We start from the raw sequence: 23014 nt of genomic DNA, 5'->3' as shown, positions 1-23014 counted from the left end.
GCTGGTTCAGATCTCGGGTGCGGACATGGCGCCACTTGGTAAAGCCATGCTGTGGTAGGCATCCCACGTATAAAGTAGAGGAAGATGGGCACGGATGTTAGCTCAGGGCCAGTCTTCCTCAGCAAAAAGAGGAAAATTGGCAGCAGTTAGCTCAGGGCTAATCTTCACCGCCCCCCCCCCCACATCCCCCAAAAAGTAGATGCTCCCATGTTTCATGCCAACCCTGGCTTATGAAATCGTCTCTCAGGAGCTTGACTCACACGAACCAGTGACCGGGAGCCCGCACGATTCGGGCCTTGGGTTGGTGCGGCCTTTGCGCGGCGGGAGCTCCGGTCCGGGGTCCGGGGCCCACAAGCAGGGAGGGCAGAACCGCCGGTCCCCCAAGGACACCAGGTACGGGTTCTAAGGAGGTGGAGCGAACCGCACAGGTTTAAGGAGGCTTGACGCTTCCCAGTATTTCGGATCGGCCCTCCGTCGGGCCCCTGGAAGGTGAGCCCCAGCACTCGGGGAGAGGGGGAGGCGGCCGTGCGCACGCCGAGTCCCGGGGAAGGCCTCGCGCTGCCCGGCGCCCGCGCAGATCAGCCTGGCGCGCCCCGCCCGCGCCGCGGCTCCGGAAGCTGCGGTTCGAGCTTTCCGCGCCTCCGGCCGGCCCTCCGCGCCCGGACCCCGCGGCGATGGCGATGGCGGCGGCGGCGCGGCGCGCGCGGCCCGTGCGGGTGCTGGTGGACATGGACGGCGTGCTGGCGGACTTCGAGGCCGGCCTTCTGCGGGGCTTCCGCCGCCGCTTCCCCGGGGAGCCGCACGTGCCGCTGGACGAGCGCCGCGGCTCCCTCGCCAGCGAGCAGTACCGCGCCCTGCGGCCCGACCTGGAGGTAGGACGGGGCGGGGCGCAGCGCGGGGCCGCCCTGGGAGCGGGGAGCCCAGGAGGGGGAAGCCTCCCCCTTGGGGAGGACTGCCTCTGCTCCATTTCCGGAGACACCACTTTCTGTTTAAAATTAACAAAACTCTCCCTTCAGAATCCCCAGGACAAGAAGGTTTGGGAGAGTGCTTCCCCCTAAACAGAATCCTCGCCCTGAAGCTCTGCTCTGGGCACCGAAGGCCCCCAGGAACCTTACGTTTCCGGTCCCGGCTGGGGCTAGACGGGCTGGAGACAGAAGCCTGGACAGAACACTGTATCTTTCAGGAGAAAGCGGTCAGTGTGTTTGAAGCCCCAGGCTTTTTCCTCGACTTGGAGCCCATCCCTGGAGCCCTGGAGGCCATGCGGGAGATGAACAACATGCAGGAGTGAGGAAGGCTGGGGAGGGAGGACGGTGGGGAGCAAGGCCTGGCATCACCCTGACTGACTCCCCTTCCCTGCAGCACCGAGGTCTTCATCTGCACCAGCCCTCCGGAGAAGTATGACTACAGCGTGTACGAGAAGGTTCGGCTGCCCCCGTACCTCATGGGCAAACTTAGCTTCCTAAGTCCTGAAATTTTTTTCTTTAAAGATTTTATTTTTCCTTTTTCTCCCCAAAGCCCCCTGCTACATAGTAGTATATTTTAGTTGTGGGTCCTTCTAGTTGTAGCATGTGGGACGCTGCCTCAGCATGGCCTGATGAGTGGCACCATGTCCACGCCCAGGATTCGAACCAGCGAAACCCTGGGCCGCTGAAGCGGAGCACAGGAACCCAATCACTCAGCCATGGGGCCGGCCCCCTAAGTCCTGATTTTTAAAGAGACCCCCAGAAACAGAGAAAGTGCTGTGTGGGGAGGAGGGGAGCAGCATCTGTCAAGGGCTGTAGGCCCTCCGCACACCTGCTTGCTCACCGGCCCTGAATTCAAGGGCCCTTCAGGCCCTACTGACAGACCTGTGCCCCCTACACAGTACTGCTGGGTGGAGAAGCACCTGGGGCCCCAGTTTGTGGAGCGCATTATCCTGACGAGGGACAAGACAGTGATCTTGGGGGACCTGCTCATTGATGACAAGGACACCATTCAAGGTTGGAGTCATTTTCCTTGGCAACCTCCAGGCACCTGGCCTGCTGGGATTACAGAGAGGGAGTAAAAATAACCAGGGTACAGACTGCATGCTCACCGCCTTTCTCCTCTGTCCTGTCCCAGGCCAAGAGGAGACCCCAAGCTGGGAGCACATCTTGTTCACCTGCTGCCACAACCAGCACCTGGTCCTGCCCCCTACAAGGAGACGGCTGCTCTCCTGGAGTGACGACTGGAGGGAGATCATAGACAGCAAGCGGGCAGCTGTGCAGCAGGACCAAACAGGCCTGGGGCTGCTGCAGGAATAATCAAGGGACCATAGCAGCGGACAGTAGCTGAAGGAAGGGAAGGCAAGCCAGCAGGGAAACCCAACAGAGCCGAGTGACAGGGCGGCATCCTGGTGGTGACCCCCAGCACTGTGGAGCAGGGAGACACGGTAACCTCTGTGCTCTCACAGGCCAGCCACCTAGACCCTCCTGAGATGTCTGGCATGGAAGCATGGTGGAAGTCAGTCAGGAACCTTTTTAATAAAACACTTTGGCTCACTACTCTTTTAAGGTCCTTTATTTGGGAAAGTCAAGGGGCAGGGCCCCCAGGGAGGCAGTTGGAATAGAGGCTGAGGAGGCCCGCCCTCCCTCCCGCTTCCCCTTATCCATCAGTCCCATAATCCTTATCCATCAGTCCCATAATCTGCCCCACCTCCGCGTCCACCTGGACACCATCCCTCTGCCTCTGCCTTTCCTTGGGCATGTAAGAGGTCAACCTTAAAGGGAGTACAGAAGGGAGACCAGGACCCTCCACTGCTCCTAAAGCTCCACTGGGAGTCGCACACCCCTTCCCGCACGCTGAGCAGCGCACACTGTGAATCCGAGCACACACTGTGTGTCAGTACCTGGTCCTCCCCTTGAGCGCCGCTCTTCCTTGTGTCCCTGAAGCCCTCCTGAGCCTGAGACAGGGACTCCCTGCCACTAACCGTGATGGCGGAGGAGGAGGGCCAGGGCTTTCAGGTGGGGACCTTGGGGTACTGAGGGAAGAGGACACAGCTCCGTGGATTTGTGCCTGTGTTCTGATATGTCATCACCCTCATGGCTTGGGCTTAATGCCTGACGGCCATGTTAACAGTCACTGGGCTGCGTCACTCAAGAGCAGGGACCACATCTTCGTCTTTGAAGCCCTAACGTGGTGCCTGGCAGACAGGCCTGTGTGAATAAACAGTTAGTCCTGGGCCATAGCGTTCTCTAGGCTGGTGCCCACCATGCCCGGTGCCTGGCCTGGACAGCTTGTCGGGCAGTACCCAGGCTTCAGAGCCCTGGAGTGGGCACGACACCTTCCCAGAGCCCCGAGATACTTTTAACAACTTCTCATTTCTATTCCTCCAAACCACTCCAGACAATTCTGTTAAGTGGTGAAGCCTATTCCTCAAAGCCTCCAGCTCAGGCAGTTCTCCTGAGCCCCAGGCCCAGCTGTTCCTCAGGAGAAGAGCCTTCTGCAAAGTCTCTGGATCTAGGGACCCGGTTGCTTCTTACGTGAGGGTGCGAGCCTGGCAGTGGGGTGGGCTGGGAGGCAGGACCTTCGCCTCCAGTTGGTTCAGAGCGGCAGCCTGTGACAGTGGCACCAGCTTTGATTTCCTTCTCCGTGTGTCTAGAAGTTTGGCTTCTTCACTCATCTCCTAACGCCTTTCATCAGTGTAAATACCTGTCACGCTGAGGAAACTCACCTTTACAATGGCCGAAAAGGCACCATTTGGGGAGGATGTGCTCAGTGGGAGCTATGCTGCTCCTGCTTCCCGAGCCCTCTGAGGATTTAGTCTTGTCTCTGGCAGTAAGGGTGCCATGGCCCGAGGTCTCCTTGGATCAGGGCTGCTGTGGGGCCTCAGTCTTTGGCAGGGGGATACCCAAGGCAGAGTGAGCCCGCCAGCTGCGGGCTTCAGCCACCTGGCTTGGGGAACAGAAGTCTTCCAAGAAGATCTGGGCCAGGTTCCGGAGCCTCGTGTTGGCCGAGAGAGAGAAGCGCAGCATGCACTGGACCACGGGCATGGCGGTCAGCTCGGGGTGGGAGCCAGAGCCTGGCGAGCTCAGGTACATGATCGTGGTGACAGCAGATAGCACAGTCTCCTCGTTGGGACTGGACAGGCAGTTGATGATGAGCGGGACGCCCCCTGTCTGCAGGATGTGTTCCTTGTTGGCCTTGTCTGAGCACAGGTTGCAGAGGCCTCCTGGAGAAGAGCAAGGTGAGTTTGGAGGCCTCAGTCCCGGGCCTCCTCCCAGCTCCCCTCCCAGCTCCTGTCTGCTCACTGAGTCCCAGGGAAGGGCCCAGGCCTGTGAGAGGTGGCCCAGGGACAAGAGATCCAAAGTCCATTCTGGTCTCCAGCCCTCCCTTTCAAGGTTCCAGAAAGGCTTTCCTGCCTGCCGCAGCCGAGCCTTCTGGAAGGGGTCACTAATCCCTTTCCCTCTTGGTTCAGCCAGTTCAATGGTTGATACGCTTTCCTCTTTTTAAAGTAAAAAATAAATAAAAACAAAACTCACAGTATATCATCACTTTAGAAGAATTTAAAAATATAGGTAAGGTGATGGTTTCACTGGTGTATACATATGTCAAAACTTATCAAACTGTACCCTTTAAATATGTACAGTTTATTTTATGTCAATTACCTCAATAAAGCTGTTAAAAATATTAGAAAGAAGCCAAAATATAAACCATTTAATCCTACCACCTAGACATTTAACATTTGCTTTTCAGTCCACAATTTTTAAATATGTGAACACATATAAATATTTAATAAATACACGATACTTTCCCTTACTGTTTTGTAAGCCAGCTTTTTTCATTTGACAATGTATTGTAACATCTTTCCATACTAATAAATCTAAAATCATGGTATCATTTAATGGCTACACAGTACACCATTTTATGGATACAGTATAACTTATTAAGAGGTTAGAGCATTTTAGTGTCATTTTTACATGACTGTTACTAGGATTCTGGGGGACCAAAAAAGGGCCAAAGTGAGAGGCCCTTGGTTCTGGATCAAAAACCCCACTGCTTGGGTATTGCGGCCAGAGCCCCCATTCTCGCACGCCAGGCCTCCGAGCCCTCTATGCGGGAAGCCGACTTCCTGTGTGTCCTGATTGAGCTTCCTGCCAGCGTGGCACCCCCACCCTTAGGTTCCTGCTCCATGCAGAGGAGGGGCTTCCAACTCATTTGCACAACATGGCTGACCAGTCCTGAGTGTCCAATCAGGAGTTAGTCACAGCCCATCCAGGTTCCCACTTCTCTAGAAACAAGCAAAGAGAAGAGGGCTTCCCCCAGACTCCATCCCCACTAGGACACCTTCCTCAGCAAGAAAGGACAGGTGCCCGGGAGGCCCCTGCCAGGGACACTCCGCCTTCTCCTCCAGGGGCAGGAATCTGCCCAGCTTTGGCACTGCTGCCCTCTCCCTAGCAGTGCCTGGGTCAGTCTGAGTCCTGCTGTGGAAATGTTTTCACAGGTTTTACCCACGTGGCCTCCAGGGGCTTCCCACTGCATCTGGAATAACACCTAACCTCCCCTCCATGGCCGCCACGGCCCTGCACCACCCAGTCTGCTCCTCCTCCTTCTCCCTGTCACTCACAGCAGTCACCAACCTCGGGCCGCCCCTGGGACCTTTTGGCCCTAGATCTTCACATGCTGCCACCCTCTTGCTGGTCACCAGCCCCCCACGGCTCCCTCGTCAGTGAGGTTTCCCTGGAGTTCCCCACCAGCTGCTCCTGCCACATCCAGGCACTTCCCCCATCACCTATGTCATTTTCTTCATCTGCTTACAACGCTGAGAAATCATCTTCGCGGATTTGTTTGCTTGCTCACTGCCCACTGAGCCCCACGAGAAGGTACATGCCTGAGGTCAAGACCTCGGTTGTCTTAGTCCCACACGCCCTCGGTGCCCTGGCACAAGGGGCGCTCCACAAATATTTGTTGGAAGGGTTTTAAAGCAGTGAGCAGGGGAAAGGGTTGAACTGCAGAGGGTGAGGGGCTGGACAGGATGGCTCCCTGAAACTCTGCCCACCTCAGACCTCTGCAGCTGTGGGATCCCGGCTGCGGCTCCCAGACCGGGCAGATGTGAGGGAGGGAAGGGGCTGAGTGGTATTCCTGCAGTCATGAGGAAGATGAGCTGCAGGAGAGGGACATAAGGCCCTCTGGCAGGGTGGTCCCTCCCTACGGGACACTCAGAGGCCTTCCCTACCAATCTCTAGCTCAGCACCTGTTCACCCCAGTGGAGCCCTTAGCACAACCTGGGGTCATCCTGTTGACTACCTTCTGTACTTGCTGTCTGTCCCCGTCACTGGGCACTACAATGCAGGTCCTGCTCTCTGGTTTACCTCTGTATCCCAGGGGCTTGCAACTGTGGATACTCACTGGCCACGTGCTGGGAACGTGACTGAACCCCACGAAGCAAGAGTTATCATCACCTCCACTTTAGTGGAAGAAGCTGAGGCTGTTGAGTAACTTGCCCAAATCCCAGAGATGGGGAGCCCTTTGCCACTGCCATGGGAAGGGTGTCCCTCCAGAAGCCACAAGGACAAATAGTCCTGCTGCAGGCAGATGCCCGGCTCAGCCAGGAGCAGGGACAAGTGGAAACCCTCTGGCAGGCCTCTGGCTTCTCCATACTCTCTCTTCTGAGCTGAGGATGGTGAACCAGCTTCCTGCCCACACTGCAGACTCAACTCAGGGGTGGGGGATGGGACTGCTGTAACTGCTATAAACCATGATAAGATGAAGCCTGAATCACTCTCTGGCTGGTGAGTCATCACCACACCCAGGTGTGCCTGGTAGGGCACTGCCACCCAGGCCAGGGGATAATTAGATGGCATCTGCCGGAGGGTGGGGCAGGAGGAGGCCTCAGGATGGCGGGCCCCACCTACTCCCCATTTGCAGGCCTGGGAAGCCTCCGAGGATGGATGAGGTGCCAGTCAGAGCTCACCAGCTGCCTGGGCCCAGCCGCAGAGAAGTCTTTAAGGCCTTCTGCCTTGTTGGTAGCGACCCTCAGAGGTGAAAAGAGGAGTGGGGCCTGGAAGGAGAACTTCAGGGCTGAGAAGGCCAAGCTGGAGCACCCAAGATGGAGCCAGAGGACCCACAAGAAGCCACGGCCACAGCTGCTGGGAGCCTTCCCTCCTGAGTCCACTCTGTGAGCCTGCCCTGAAGAACTAAGGAGGGCTCTTGTAGAAAAGGAGCAACACAAACCCTGGAAGCTTCCTACAGAATGCTCAGCAATAGCAAACTGGTTAAATCACTGGCACATCTGTATGATGGAAAATTATACAGTTCTAAAAATCATGTTTTCAAAGAATGTTCAGTATGCGAAAATGTTTGCAATATAAAGTTAAGGAGGAAAAAAAGGACATCAAATTGTATATACAATGAAACTGCAACTAAAAAAAAATAAGTCCAATAAGATGTCACCTCTTCCGAGAGCCTTCCGTGACCACCCCCATCAGCCCCTCTCGCCATCACAGCCTCTCCTCACCCACCTTCGCTCCTTTTCTTCATACTTAGAGTTCTTTCTTAACTCGTTTATTGGCTGTTGCCCCACTAAACCACAAACTCCAGGAGAAGGGGAACTTTGTCTTGTTCCATTCTGTAGCCTCAGCCTGGCATACAGCAGGTGCTCAATGAATAACTCTTAAATAAATATACACATTAAACGAGAAGACAGGAAACACACCAAAATGTTAACAATAGTTATCTCCGTTAAGTGGGATTATGGGTAATTGTAATTTCCTTTACTCTTTATTTTCCAAGTTTTCCTCAATAAAAATGTTATTTTTATAACCAGGAAAAAGGTTTTTTGGGGTTTTTTTGGGTGAGGAAGATTGGCCCTGAGCTAACACCTGTGCCCATCTTCCTCTGTTCTATATGTGGGACACTGCCACAGTACAACTTGATGAGCAGTATACGGGTCTGCACCTGGGATCCGAACCTGTGAACCCCGGCTCACCGAAGTAGAGCACACGAACTTAACTACTACGCCACTGGGCCGGCCCTGAAGGGATTCTTTTTTTCAAGCTAAATTTCACTCAGAAAGGAGAATAATTCATCAAATGACAACATTAAAAAAAATAAAAAGGCAAAAGGAGAAAATATTCATCGAACATATATCTGACAGAGGACACGTATCCAGAATATATAAAGAACTCCTGCATATCAAGAAAAGATGAACAGTAAAAAAACAAGCAAAAACACTTGAACTAACTCTTCACAAAAGGGCCAATACGTATGAAAATGTGCTCGTAATTATTTATCAGAGAAATGAAAACTAAAACCACAATAAGATGCCACTACACACCCATCATAATGGTTAAAACAAAAAAGACTGACAATACTAAGTGTTGATGGGGAGGTGGAGCTACTGGAACTCTCATATGCTGGTGTTGGGGAGTGTAACACAGCATAATTATATTGGAAAACTATTTGGCAGCTTCTGATAAAGTTAAACATACATCTATCCTGACTCAGCAACTCCACTCCTACCCGAACCTATCTGAGACAGATGAGTACCTATGTATACAAGCAATCTGCCAGGGAGAAATGAGTACATAAGGATACTGGAAGATTTGTATAAAAATGATCATAACAGCTTTATTCATAAAGGCTCCAAACTAGAAACAAGTCAGATGTCCATCAACAGGCAACTGGACGAACAAACTGTAGCATATTCATACAAAGACACACACTAATGATACTGTGACAATCTGGACGAATCTCAAGACATTATGTTGAATGAAAGAAACCAGACACAAGGGTGCATCCTGTATGATTCCATTTATGAAGATCAAGAACAGGCAACACCGGGCTGGCCCTGTGGCCTAGTGGTTAAGTTCCGCGGCCTGGGTTCAGTTCCAGGTGTGGATATAAACCACTTGTCCGCAGCGACCCACATACAAAACAGAGGAAGACTGGCCCAGATGTTAGCTCAGGGCAAATCTTTCTCAGCAAAAAAAAAAAAAAAAGGCAAAACTAACCTCTGGGGATAGAGGTTAGAATAGTGCTTGCCTAGGGGTGGAAGACACTAACTGGAAGAGCGTGTGAGGGGCCTCTCTGGGGAGATGGAAACATTCTATATCTTGGTTTAAGCGCTGGTTACATAGATGTACATATACCTTAATGAATTTAAAAATCCATCAAACTGACACTTGAAATATGTGCATTTCACTGTATGTTGATCATGCTGCAATTTAAAAAATGCTTACCAAACACAAAGGAGAACAAGTTCTGACTGGCTGATGAACATGTTTTAGACAAACCAGACGAGACAGAGAGAAAGAGAGCAAGAGTGAAAGCAGAGCCCTTCTAGATGCAGGGGTCACAGAAACCCCGGGAGGCAAAAGAGAAAACCTCAAGTGCAGCCTGGGATGAGAAAGCTGGAGGCTCAGAGAGGTCAGATAGGTGACCTTGGGTCACACAGCAAGTAGGGCACTGGCGCTGGGAGGGAGAGGAGGGTCTAAGGATTGTCCTGGGGATTAAATGAGGTTATGCTGACAAGTGCTTAGCCAGCACCTGGTGCCTTCGGGCCGGGTGAGTCTTAGGAGACAGTGGCCCAAGACGTTACCACATCCGAGGACCTGCCCACCTCAGGGCACTGGGCTGACCGCAGCCCATCCCAGGGGAAAATCTTCATTTGGGACTATTCATTTTTAGGTCTTACTTTAGGTCTTGGAAATAGGTCTTTCCAAAATTTCAAGCGTAAGGGACAGAACAGTATATATAGAAAGCCACCACTAAGTGTAAGAAGGGGGTATGACAAATACACGAATATGCTCACATTTGCTGGTTCTAGATGGGGGGGGAGGGGGACAGGGTGGAAGGGACAGAAATGGAAGTGAGACTTCTCTGAAAATACCTTGTAATATGGTTTTGACTGAAACTGATGAATGTTTCTAGTAAAAAACATCAAATTAAATCAAAAGAAAAAAAAATCATGGCTTTTCATCCTTCTGATTTATATTTCACTTCCAAAAATTTATCCTTCAGGTCCACTCCCACAAGTGAGAAATGACATACAAATAAGGTCACTGCTGCAGCACTGCTGGTGAGAGCAAGACGGAGGCATCCTCACCGTCCATCCCTTAGCAGCTGGCTCAGCGCCAGTCCCGCCAGGCCGCGCAGCGTCAAGCAGCATTCACAGAGAAGCAGCATTCACAGAGAACGAGGAGCTCTTTACGGCTGACACTGCAGGTGTGCCAAGATATGATACTAAGTTAAAAAAGTAGCAATACAGATACATACTACTACTGCATGTGTAGGACACGCAAAAAAGTATACATAGAAATATGTACATGTTTGTTTGTAAATCCTGAAAAATCTCTCTGGAGGGAGGATACACAAGAAACTAGTAACAGCGGTTGCCTCCAGAAAAGGCTACAGAGGGAGTTGTTTCACTACACACCTTTTTGAATTCTCTACCATGTGAATCAACTATGTATTCACATAAATTAATAAAACACATACATCCTGCTTGCGCCTAGAACTAAGAGGAAGGGGAATTGGTCTCTGCAAGTCAGGGAGGGATGGCGGAGGCTGCCCTGGTCCAGGTGAGGGCGGCCCGGAGCAGCTTCTGAGCTAGTGCGGAAGGCAGCAGCGGTGTGAGAACCTCCACATCACCCCCTGCCTATGAGGGGGATCCTGCCACAGGCGCACGGCTGAGGAATTTCTTTTTAAGCAGAAAGATGTGTGACCCCAGGAGCCTAACTGATCAGCGAGACAAGGAGGTACTGGGGAGCCCCAGATGATGAAGGATGGAGCAAGGGCTCTGGTGGGTAGACTAGTTAGAATCCCAGTACTGCCACTGAGGACCTAGATGGCCAGGGCAAGTAACTCAATTTCTCTAAGCCTAGGTTTCTTCATCAGCAAAATAGGCAGAGAGAGATTAAATAATGTGGTTAAGGCCCCTCCCCGGCACACAGGAGATGTGGACCAAGCATGCACCTGTCTACAGCCTCTGAGGCTGGCACAGGGCCATACCTGCAACCCACACATATAGAAAAGCGCTGACACACACAGGTAGAGTTTAACAACGAGAAAGCAAATGCCCATGTAACCAGCACTGAGGTCAAGAGCTAAAACACTGTCAGCAATCCAGAAGACTCTGTACGTCACTTCTGGATCCAGTTCTCTCCCTCTCTCAGAGGTGAACACCCTCCTAACTTGTAATAATTTAATAAAATTATTAATTAATAAGCAGCACCTTTTAACTTCTCAATAAAAAATTAATTTTACCACACACACATATCCCTAAACACTGTAATTCAGTTCTGCCTGTTTTTGGACTTTATAGAAATGGAATCCCATAATACATAGTATTACATGGCTAGCATCATTTGCTTAACATTATGTTTATGATTATTGCACGTAGCTGTAGATCGTTCATTTACCTTGCTAAGTAGCATGAACATCCCACAATGTCGGTGTCCGTTCTGCTGTTGACTGTTTCCAGCTTGGGACTGTTACAGACACTGCTGCTAGTAACATCTTTGCACATGTGTCTGGATGTGCATGTGCCCTAACCCTGCGAACGTAACTGCTGGGTCATGGGGCGTGCCTGTCTTCAATTTTACTAAACACTGTTTTCCAGATAGAGGCTGCTAAGGATTTATCTACCAGCCTTTTCCCGAGCATCACCACCATCTGGTGGCAGCTACTTGTATTGTAGGAAATAGAACACAGGAGAGCAATTTAACCTGAATTCTAAGAGGCCACCTACTTGAACCCTGTTTCAGTGACAAAACTGCCAAGTATTGTGTGATATCCCAGGATTCAACCAGCTTTGATGGAAGCAGAGAATTCTTTCCTGGTTCCTTTATATCTCCACACAGCATCTAGGATGGTGCAGGTGGGTGACCCAACAGGTAGGAGCAGATGGTGCACAGACTGCATATAGGACACCTGAGAAACAACCAATGGTGCTTTGGGCAAACAGTCCTAAACTTAGGCCAACAGCTCCCAGAGTTTTTATTTGGGGCATGAGCTCCAAATTCTTTCACACATTCGAGTATTTACTAAGATTCTGGCTTTATATCTGGTTCCTCATAATTCACATCCCCCATCCCAGACGAGGGCAGCCCTGGCTGACCAGTGCCATCTCCCAGTGGTAGCTCCTCTCAGACACCATCAAATGTAGTCCCGGACTGTGAGCACCCCCAGTCATCGCAGGGATGACTTCCCACCAGAGCCACCTCACAGATATTGTGGAGGTCGCAAGGCGCTGTGGAAACAAAGAACAAGGGAAGAAAACGCTCTGCTTTGAGTCTTGGCTCTGCCAGTAGGGTCCCTTGGGCACAGAATTTGGATCCAGGCACACAGGGGTAAACTCCTGGAAGTGTGGGTAATCTCACATATCAAGAGTGTGAGCCTCAGGCAACGGAGCGAACCTCACTGAGGTGTTGTTTCCTCATATGTAAAGAGGGCTTAGTACTACCTGCCTTGCTGTTGGTGACATATTCAGAGACCTTACAGGCAGTGCTGGTACTAGGTGGGCAGGTGCTGGTGAATGTGGACACACAGTGGGTATGTGGTAGCATCTCAAAAAAGGTCACTTTTATCGTAACAGCTCCCAAACCAGAGCCCTTGACGCAGAGGGGAGAAAGAGCAGCCAGGACAACAACCAAAGGGTAAATAAAATACTGCAAAAATGGTTCTAAATGGGCAAATCCACAAAAGAAAAGGTCAAGAAAGGGGAAGGCAGAGAAAAGACTTCAAAACCCCTGTGTGCAGCTGGCCCCGTGGCCAAGTGGTTAAGTTCCCGTGCTCCGCTTTGGCGGCCCAGGGTTTCGCCAGGTCTGATCCTGGGTGCAGACACGACACCACTCATCAAGACATGCTGAGGCAGCGTCCCACACAGCAGAGCCAGAAGGACCTACAACTAGAATACACAACTATGTACCGGGGGGCTTTGGGGAGAAGAAAAGAAAAAGAAAGCAAGCAAGCAGACTGGCAACAAATGTTAGCTCAGGTGCCAATCTTAGGGGAAAAAAGGGAAAGGAAAACCCCTGTGCGTTATCTGCAATAGCTAGAACCAGATTCTTCTTCAGGGATGCAGCTGTAGTGATGTGGGCATTTGAGAGGTCACAGGAGAACGACCCCCACAGACACACAAGGGTCAGGAACACCAGTTCACCACTGGCGAGTGACTGCCATGGCTTTCAGGCCTGCTGCCACCACTGACAGAAGTAACCACAGCCAAACCAAAGCGCTGGTGGAGACCAGGCTTTCAATTCTGAGAGAGGAGGCCAAGCCACTTGACAAGAAAGAGGTCTCCCTCACGGCTGACTGCATCAGAACTGCTGCGGAAGGACGCCTGCGACTGCAGGGGCTGCAAGGACAGACGGAAGGAAGCCTGCATACTGACCCCAGCCTGCTGTTAACCAGCCGAGGGGCGGCTGTCTGCGCCTCAGTTTCCTCATCAGTAAAATGAGGGATGTGGAATAAGCTCCTTTCTAGCTTTCAGTCCACAGCCCTAGGAATTAGGAACTCCTCCAAGGGCAGGGAAGTGGTCAAGAGGACAGCTTCAAGAATCTGACAGCCTGGCATTGAAGTCCCAGGTGCGGCACTCTTCAAAGTTTTGACCAACCCACGGGCCCTCCCTAAGCCTCAGACTCCTTACCGGGAAATGGATGTTAGGAGCACACCTACTTTTAGTGCTGTCTCAGGGTCAACAGCGACAAAGTACAGGAAGCCAGTGCCTGGCACACAGTGACAGCTATTATTACAAGTCCCAGTAAGTGTAACAGCACCAGTCCTGTCGCTGGGAAGCGTAGCACAGTGCCAGTGCACTTAGGGAGTTCCCTTGATAGGACACCATCCCTCCCCACCTCACCTCTCTGGGAGACAGGGAAGTGCTTCTCCTCAAAGCGGCTCCAGAGAGCAGGCCCTTGGGTGGAGGCCTAGGGGATCCCGCAGCTGCAGACACTTTAGCTCATTCAACACCTCTGTGAGGCAGGTGCTGGCCCACGTGACACATGATGGGAAAAGGGACATCACACCCAGAGTTACGTAGGAGGGTGAGGACTTGAACCCAGGCCTGCCTGACCCCAAAGCCCACCTGTTACCAAACTCACTATGCTCCCTGCCAACAGACAGACATTGGTTTTGATTTTGCGAGCCATGGCCACGGGCAATCTAATCCAGCTCTCCTCTCTGCCAGTTATTCCAGAACCAGCCCCACTCAGGGCGGCAGTGCCAAGTCATGGCCAGTACTCGGCACCTTTTGGGTCCCTCCCTCCCTTTCCATCCTCTTCCCCATACCAAAAGGCTTGAGCGTCCAAGGCACAACAGAGATCACAATCTCAGGCCTGCCACCAGAGAGAAAAGATTTAAAACTACAAAGTGCAGCACAGAGCCTTTTAGCAGCAGAATAAGCACCTTACAGTGTTTCCCATTTAGCGCCAGAGATATTAAGAGAAAAGGAAATGAGAGCAGTAACAAAATACGCTCCTAAGTAGCACTGGGACTCTCCTTTTAAGCTATGCATGACAAATGCAAGAGAAATTTAATGTGCAGAAGATCCCACGGAAGGATTCAGTGCTGGGAAAGCTACTGCTCTTGGGACCAGGGACTCTGCTCTGGCGGGGAGGAGGAGGAAGGGAAAAAAAGGATGAAAAAGTGGCTGGGAAAAGTATAACTGGTGATAAGGATGCTAGACAAAGCCCCTTCACAGAGACAGAGAGACACGCACACAATTCTGCTCACACAACAGTCCTTCGAGGTAGGCAAGGCACAGATGAGGAAACACAATACGCCTCAGAGAAGGGACAGCACTCACCCCAAGAACTAGCTAAGAAGTGGAGAGGCTGGGACTGAGGACTCCTGGTCCCGGGCTTGGTCAGCCACTCTGGGAAGCCTCCCAGGAGAGCAAGAACCCAGGCCAGGCCCAGACACCCCCATAGTTCCCAGCTCAGCGGGCCAGCATCTCAGGCTGCTCCTGCCTTGGGGAAGCTGCTTCCTGGTCCTGTGAAAACTTTTCTTGGGTGACTGCTCTTTTTAGGCAAGTTTTCTCCAGAGGCAAAAGCCTTGGTTGGAGGAGCTCTATGACTCCCAGGTGGAGGTTTAGCCACATGCTTCTGCAGGGGCCACTGTCACCATGCAGATGGCAGAAGCTGTAGAGCAGTTACAAAAAGGGAGGGGATGGAGGATTCACACTGAAGAGAACCCTCAAGTGACCAGTGTTTTAGAATATTTATTTAGCATAGTCTTCCAGAGGCGCAGGGACATGAGGTAGCACCACTCTTAGACTTGGGCACCTGGGTCTCCTGCCTTGGCCCAGCTTTAGAGGGCCTCACTCTGGCACTCCCCATGGGTTGAAGAGTCCAAGGAGCCCACCCAAAGCCCATCCCCCTCCCTTCATACCTGGAGCTCCAGGCCCTAAACCTGCTCCCATAGCTGCAGGTGCCTCCTTTCTGGATCCTGATTCCCAGGGGTGAACTCCACTGTTGGTGTGTGTACCCCCACTGTCGGTATGGACATTCCTAAGTCCAAGGAGTGGCCACAGAGCAAGTGTTTGTGGGGGTGAGAACGGAGCATGGATGTCCACACACATGTGTGAGAAGAGAAGGAAGCCGACACCCATGTGTACTCTAGTCCTGGATACCATAAACAGGGGCAGACCTGGATGGTCTTTCAAAAACCTAAATCACATTTACCTATGATGTATTCAGAAACAAAAAAAAGTGTTACTTGATTCTATCAAGGCTTTCAATCTAATTTCTAGGTCACAGGAAATGAAGGGGAAGGGGATAGAGGAACAAACCAAATGACACCATAAAGAGGCAACCAGACAATTCAGAAGGCAAGACGACCTGGATCCTTCAACAACCAGTGTTATGGAAAAAAGAGTCTATTAATGATTAAAAGAGATATAAGGTAATTTATGTAGTGACTTCCTCCCAAAGAATACAACATGGAAAGGGTGGGGAGAGTAATTTACAGTGGAGAAACCTGACAAACACTGCCTCAGCCAGGGGATGAAGGTCAACATCAACAGGGATGCGTTATGTTGATAGCATGTACCCTGATATGACGTGATGAGAATGGCACTTCACCTCTGTGGCCATCCTCTCCCCAAACCCATAACCCAGCCTAAGCATGAGAAACACATCAGACAAATCCCAATTGAGGAACAGTCTACAAAACTCCTGACCTCCTCAAAAGTACTCCTGAAAACTGTCAAGGTCATCAAAAAAAGGGCAAGTCTGAGAAACTGGCACAGCCCAGAGGAGCCTAAGAAGGTGTGACAACTAAATGTAACATAGTATCCTGGGTGAGATCCTGGAACAGGAAAAAGACATTAGGGAAAAACTAAGGAAATTTGAATAAAATATGGACTTTAGTTAATAATAACGTATCAATATTGGCTTATTAATTGTAACAAATGTACCACACTAAGATGTTAATAAGAGGGGAAGCTGGGTGTGGCACAGAGGAACTCTCTGTATTATCTTTGCCATTTTTCCAAAACTGTTTTAAGATACAAAGTTTACTCAAAAAAAGAGAGAGAGAGAGTGAAGAACCTATAAAATGAAAATTACAAGGCCTTTCTGAGAGAATTGGATGACGACATAAGGAGATGGAAAGACATTCCATGTACATGGATTGGAAGAATAAACATAGTTAAAATGTCCATTCTACCTAAAGCAATCTACAGATTCAACGCCATCCCAATCAGAATCCCAATGACATTCTTTACAGAATTAGAACAAAGAATCCTAAAATTCATATGGGGCAACAAAAGACCCCGAATTTCTAAAGCAATCTTGAGAAAAAAGAACAAAACGGGAGGCATCACAATCCCTGACTTCAAAACATACTACAAAGCTACAGTAATCAAAACAGCATGGTACTGGTACAAAAACAGGTGCACAGATCAATGGAACAGAATTGAAAGCCCAGAAATAAAACCACACATCTATGGACAGCTTATCTTTGACAAAGGAGCTGAGGGCATACAATGGAGAAAAGAAAGAAAGTCTTTTCAACAAATGGTGCTGGGAAAACTGGAAAGCCACATGTAAAAGAATGAAAATTGACCATTCTTTTTCACCATTCACCAAAATAAACTCAAAATGGATCAAAGACCTAAAGGTGAGACCTGAAACCATAAGGCTCCTGGAAGAAAACGTAGGCAGTACACTCTGACATCAGTATTAAAAGGATCTTTTCGGACACCATGCCTTCTCAGAGAAGGGAAACAATAGAAAGAATAAACAAATGGGACTTCATCTGATTAAAGAGCTTCTTCAAGGCAAATGAAAACAGGATTGAAACAAAAAAACAACCCACTAACTGGGAAAAAATATTTGCAAGTCATATATCTGACAAAGGCTTAATATCCATAATATATAAAGAACTCTCGCAACTCAACCACAAAACATCAAACAACCCAATCAAAAAATGGGCTGGAGACACGAACAGACATTTCTCCAAAGAAGATATACTGATGGCCAATAGGCACATGAAAAGATGCTCATCATCGCTGATCATCAGGGAACTGTAAATCAAAACTACACTAAGATATCACCTTACACCCGTTAGAATGACAAAAATATCTAAAACTAATAGCAACAAATGTTGGAGAGGTTGCGGAGAAAAAGGAACCCTCATACACTGCTGGTGGGAATGCAAACTGGTGCAGCCACTATGGAAAACAGTATGGAGATTCTTCAAAAAATTAAAAATAGAACTACCATACGATCCAGCCATCCCACTACTGGGTATTTATCCAAAGAGCCTGAAGTCAGCAATCCCAAAAGTCCTATGCACCCCAATGTTTATTGCAGCACTGTTTACAATAGCCAAGACGTGGAAGCAACCTAAGTGTCCAGCAACAGACAAATGGATAAAGAAGATGTGGTACATATATACAATGGAATACTACTCAGCTGCAAAACAGAACAAAATCATTCCATTTGCAATAACATGGATGGACCTTGAGAGAATTATGTTAAGTGAAATAAGCCAGCAAGAAACGGATAATCTGTGTATGACTCCACTCATATGAGGAATTTAAAATTATGGACTAAGAACAGTTTAGTGGATACCAGGGGAAAGGTGGGGTGGGAGGTGGGCACAAAGGGTGAAGTGGTGCACCTACAACATGACTGACAAACATTAATGTACAACTGAAATTTCACCAGATTGTAACCTATCAATAACTCAATAAAAAAAAAAAAAGAGAGAGAGAGAGAGATCAAGATTGAAAGAACATACCAGCTGAAATGCATGGATCCTGGCTTATACAAACAAACAAAATGTCCTTTTGGGAACTATTAGAGAAATTCACATAACTGGGTATTAGGTAACAACGGAATTATTATTAAAGGTAGGCTTCTTTCTCTAAACGAGTAAGATTCCTTTCACTACATACAGAAATGTTTTTGTTTTTTCCTTTTTCTCCCCAAAGCCCATCCGGGTACATAGTTGTATATTCTAGTTGTGCACGCCTTTGGTTGTGCTATGTGGGACGCCACCTCAGCATGGCTTGATGAGCAGTGCGATGTCCACGCCCAGGATCCAAACCAGTGAAACCCTGGGCCACTGAAGCGGAGTGGACGAACTTAACCACACGGCCATGGGGCCAGCCCCAGAAACGTTATTTTTAAAAGATGCATGCTGAGGGGCCAGCATGGTGGCATAGCTGTTAAGTCCGCGTGCTCCGCTTAGGCGGCCTGGGGTTTGCCGGTTCATAATCAGGGTGTGGACATACACACAGCTAATCAAGCCATGCTGTGGCGGCATCCCACATATGAAATAGAGGAAGATGGGCACAGACGTTAGCTCAGAGCCAATCTTCCCCAGCAAAAAGAGGATTGGTGGTGGATGTTAGCTCAGAGCTAATCTTCCTCAAAAAGAAAAAAAAAAGATGCATGCTGAAAAAAGAATTTTTGTTCACCCTCAGATTAAATTCCAAACTCATTCCCATGGCCTAGATCTAAGCCCCTGTAAGCTCTGGTGCCAGTGACCTGTCTAACCTCATTTTGTACCACTCTCCGGTTCACTCATCACAATCCTGCCACACCAGCCTCCCTTCTGGCTCCTCCTGCTTTAGGGTCTTTCCCCCCACTCCGCCTCTGCCTAGAACACCTTCCCATGAAGCCAAAACGGAAGTAGCCCCCAGTTCCTATTGCTCTGTCTCACCACTCTGTTTATTTCTTTCAGCGCCTCAGCTTCTTTGTTTGTTCCCCATCTGTCTCCTCCACTAGAATGGAAGCTCCTTGAGAGCAAAGACCTTTTCCCAACTTGTTCACCACCTCTCCAGCATCTAGAACAGTACCTTGCTCACACAGTGCATGCCCAATAAATATGTGCCCAGTGAATAATTCGATAGGTCTCAGACCATAACTACAGGAGCCATAAACTACACGTTCCAAGTTACCTCTGCTTCTCTTGATATTAAAACATTAAAATAAAAATGTTCGAAAGATCACTTTCTAAACTTTCTTCCCTCCAAGTGGCTTCAATCTATTCCCTCATTTATGATCTCATCTCTAAGCAGGAGTGAAGGCAGACATGCAGAGGGAGTCCTGGGCCTGAGTTCCAGACCTGACTCCAGCTAGCTGTGACCCGGACAATGTGCGAACAGAGGCGGCGGCACAGACATCGAGGGGGGGTCTGCCTTGGCAGCTGAGGGACGCCTAAGAGATTCCTTTCCCAACGGCTCACTTCTCACCTACTTACCTCACCACAGCCCATCAGGCATCTGGGGGCCCAGGCCCATCCTTACCAATAGCAAACTCCACCAGGGTCTCATTCTCCTCCGACAGCGAATCGAGGAATAAATCCAGGACCTGCAGCTGCCGCAGATACTGGTAGTTGCTGGGGTCATAGGCGAAGTTGGCGAGGTTGGCCAGGACTTGCTCCTTGGCGTCTGCAGCGGAAAAGCGGCACTGGAGCCCGGTCCCGAGCGCAGGCTGCGGCCGGACCCCGACCCGTCCCCTGACCCCCACCCTGCCGCTCTCACCTTCGCTCTCCGTCTCCTGGAACTCCGTGACCAGCGCCTGCAGGTATCCCAGCCGGCCGACGTGGGGGTCTACCTTCGGCTTCTGGGCCATGGTCGGGCGGGGGAGGGGCCCCGGGGCCCAGGCAGGAGTGCGGGAGGCGAGGCGGGAAGCCGGGCGAGAACCTCCCGGGCCTCCACCGATCCGGGCAAAGGCGGGCCGGGCGGGAAAGAGGTTCCTTTCCTGGGTTCAGGTTCTGCAGTAACGTGCAGCTGGAACTGGGATAAAGGGGATGGGGTGAGGTCTCACGACCTTCTAAGAGGTGGATGTGAAAATTCTAAATTGGGGCGTGGGAGACAAGGACGGTGCTCCGCTCTGGAGGACGCAGGAGCGACAGCCAGCACTCAGCAGCTGGGCTTGATTTTCGGCTCAGTTCCGGACTTCCGGCGGAAGCCACGCTTAGCTCCGCCCCAAAGGGCGGAAGGGGCGGGCCGAGGCGGGCGAGGGGCGGGGCCGTCGCGCGTGCGCGTGCGCGTTCTGCTTCACGCTTTACTTCCCTGCCCGGGGCGAAGGACCTCGGAGGGTTACATGTGGCTTGACGAGCACCTCTAGGATCCTTGGGAGCTCAGAGATGCCGGAGGGCGCCCGTGTAGGGGGCTGTCGAGGCAGAAGCACCTCCAGACCCCCTTGCACCTGACGAAGGACGCTATTCCAGAGCTCAGGCGTCGGCTCCCTGCGCCCCCACCATGGGTCCTTTGACACTACTTTCCATTTTTAAAAAAATTGCGGTAACATTGGTTTATAACATTATATAAATTTCAGATGTACATCAGCATATTTCGACTTCTGTGTAGATTACATCATGTTCACCAGCCAATGACTGATTACAATCCATCGCCATTGGCATGTGCCCCAAGCAGCCCTTTCGTCCTCCTCCCTACCCCGGTCTCCTCTGGTAACCATCAATCCAATCTCTGTCTAAATTGTTGTTGTTATCTTCTACTTAGGAGTGACACTACCTTCTGCTCGCTTTTCTAAAAACCCTCTGCTCCCCAGGCCCGAGCTGAGTCCGCCATGTCTAGCCAGAAATCTCGGGAACTGGGTTTGTCAGCCAGGTGGACGGGGAGCGCTGGGGCAGCACCAGCGGGCCATAGGAGCCTCAGTTCACCCAAAGTCACCGCTTTGGCAGCTTTCTGGATTGTGAAGCACTGGATGCCGAAGCCCTTTGGCCTAATTCTCTCTTGGGGCTTCTGGGAAAGGTGGTGTGTGACCCAGACCAAGTAGGCACAGGAAATAGAGCACCAGGGAGGGAGATGGCCCTGCTGCACTCTTACCGTGCTTGAAAATGTAGGGGTTAACTGGGCTTGGGCTGTGAGCTTCTTGAGGGCAAGGACCATGTGCCTGCCTGGCATGAGAGCAGAGTGGAGTGGCAGCCACACTCTGGCCTGCCACAGCCCCATTGGGAACAGTCCCCACCTCTGTGGGCTCAGGTCCCTGTGGTCAGCCCCTGCCCTATGCACGCCCCCTGGGGCAGGAGCTATGACCACAGTCTGGGTGCTTGGGTACTGTGGCTGCTCCATGATGGTGGTGGCTCCAGGCCCCTCCCCAGGCCGTTCAGCTTCTTTAGGGGAACTGATGTGACCTGGGGAAGTACACCTCAGCCCAAGGTGGCCAGGTGCTTCTCTGCCTTTGGCTGGCCAGAGCAGCAAAGGCCTGGGGACCAGGAGCTCAGGGCTTGGGGACAGGATGGCCATGAGCTCTACCACATGCTGCTCAGGAAGTGCTCCAGACCCTCTCTAGATTTCCAGGAAATCGGCTCAATGTAAGTTCTGGCATCAGATAGGCCACCCCATCCTCCCTTATTTGTAACTTCCTAGGCCTCAGGGGCCCTCCTCCTTGGGGAAGAATGCTCTGTCCTTGGTTTTGTGCTGAGGGCAGCAACCAGGTCTTACTCCTCTCTGCCCAGTCCCTGGCAGACAGTAGATGCCCAACAAATATTTGTTGAAGGAATTCTGCCCAGAGATTACTGCCACTCTTGCCTGGAGGCAGATGAAGTCAAAGTCGCCTGTGCTGAATGTTCACGGCTATCTTTTTTCCATAAAAGAAATCAGTTGTAAGGAAATGGGCCTATTAGCAGATGCATCAAAGCCTCATGGCTACTAGCACCAAAAGCATTCACCTACCCACCGGCCCCATCTCCCTCCTCTTCCATTCAATTAAGATGGAGGAGACAAGACCTGGTGAAATGTGCCCAAGCATTCCCCTTCAGTGCACAAGCTATGAATGGTAGCCAAGCACAGGACTGGGCGGGGAGCAGGAAGGCAGTGGGGGTCAGACTTTCCAAACTGGAAGACTTTTTGCTTATCCAGGCCAACTTCCTCCTTTTTCAAAGCCCAGAGATGGTGAACAGTTTGCCCAAAGTCACACAGCAAATTGTGGCAGAGCCAAACATGAACTCAGGTCTCTATCGCAGCACAGAACCCTTTGCTTCACCTCTGCACTACCTTCTTTGGCCATGAGGGGGCATTCGTGTCTGGGTCCTGGAGAAGACAGGCTATCCCTAAGGATGCTTACTCATCCCAGCTGGACATGAAGAGGAAGGCTGGAGCCAGGCTATGAAAATAAAATCAATTCTCCTGACAAGGTTTTCTTATTGAAGCCTGGCTGAGCTTGAATCAACAAACAAGGTCCTGGGCGGGTACAGCCCTTGCTGAGCTGGTAAAACTGGAGGGGGAGGGGGAAACTTACTCTAGGCCTGTTTTCCAGCTTCATTAGTTCACAGGGTTTATAACTGGCTGCAGAAAATGTTTCTGTGTGTAATTCAAACTCTGTTTTTCTATTCCCTTGGTTGGTACCCTGCAGGGATGAGACTGGGCTGATGACAGCCAGCCCCCAGTGATGAGTTTAGGGAAGGGCACCAGAAAAGTGTATGTGTGGGAGCTCTGACCTCCAGGCCACGGGCACAGGCCGACAGGGAGCAGGGGTGGACTCGGCCAGCTGCTTACCCCACGGGTGACACCTCTGACACAGCAGGGAGAAGAGGACAGGAGAGGAGAATGGAAGGGCTTCTGTTGCAAAAGCAG

The 23014-nt window shown here is 50.8% G+C and overlaps 2 protein-coding genes across 3 annotated transcripts; one reads left to right on the top strand and one right to left on the bottom strand.

Annotated features, from left to right (window-relative positions):
* The first annotated feature begins 400 nt into the window (after nucleotides 1–400).
* Nucleotides 401–2522, top strand: NT5C (5', 3'-nucleotidase, cytosolic). Of its 2 annotated transcripts, XM_046675120.1 has the most exons (6): nucleotides 401–872; nucleotides 1017–1034; nucleotides 1184–1284; nucleotides 1360–1420; nucleotides 1865–1979; nucleotides 2101–2522. In XM_046675120.1, exons 1-6 carry the CDS (start codon nucleotides 675–677, stop codon nucleotides 2280–2282), a joined length of 675 nt encoding a protein of 224 aa, XP_046531076.1. In that variant the 5' UTR covers nucleotides 401–674; the 3' UTR covers nucleotides 2283–2522. The 2 variants fall into 2 exon arrangements, with proteins under 2 accessions (XP_046531076.1, XP_046531077.1); XM_046675121.1 differs by lacking the exon at nucleotides 1017–1034.
* A 100-nt stretch (nucleotides 2523–2622) lies between these two features.
* Nucleotides 2623–22845, bottom strand: ARMC7 (armadillo repeat containing 7). The gene is made up of 3 exons (XM_046675122.1): nucleotides 19955–22845; nucleotides 19718–19861; nucleotides 2623–4189 (listed from the first exon to the last, which is right to left on the bottom strand). Exons 1-3 carry the CDS (start codon nucleotides 20043–20045, stop codon nucleotides 3828–3830), a joined length of 597 nt encoding a protein of 198 aa, XP_046531078.1. The 5' UTR covers nucleotides 20046–22845; the 3' UTR covers nucleotides 2623–3827.
* Between the last annotated feature and the right edge of the window lie 169 nt (nucleotides 22846–23014).

This window comes from Equus quagga, chromosome 11 (genome assembly GCF_021613505.1).
Source record: "Equus quagga isolate Etosha38 chromosome 11, UCLA_HA_Equagga_1.0, whole genome shotgun sequence".
Taxonomy (NCBI): Eukaryota; Metazoa; Chordata; class Mammalia; order Perissodactyla; family Equidae; genus Equus; species Equus quagga.
The sequence above is the reverse complement of the archived record's forward strand: the minus strand, read 5'-3'. Positions and strand labels throughout refer to the sequence as shown.

Coding starts and splice junctions, on each gene's coding strand:
- NT5C (XM_046675120.1), top strand. CDS start 675: ATGGCGATGGCGGCGGCGGCGCGGCGCGCGCGGCCCGTGCGGGTGCTG. Junction 1,285..1,359: donor GAGATGAACAACATGCAGGA/GTGAGGAAGGCT, acceptor CCTTCCCTGCAG/CACCGAGGTCTTCATCTGCA. Junction 1,421..1,864: donor ACTACAGCGTGTACGAGAAG/GTTCGGCTGCCC, acceptor CCCCCTACACAG/TACTGCTGGGTGGAGAAGCA.
- ARMC7 (XM_046675122.1), bottom strand. CDS start 20,045: ATGGCCCAGAAGCCGAAGGTAGACCCCCACGTCGGCCGGCTGGGATAC. Junction 19,862..19,954: donor CCAGGAGACGGAGAGCGAAG/GTGAGAGCGGCA, acceptor TTTCCGCTGCAG/ACGCCAAGGAGCAAGTCCTG. Junction 4,190..19,717: donor CCTGGTGGAGTTTGCTATTG/GTAAGGATGGGC, acceptor GCTCTTCTCCAG/GAGGCCTCTGCAACCTGTGC.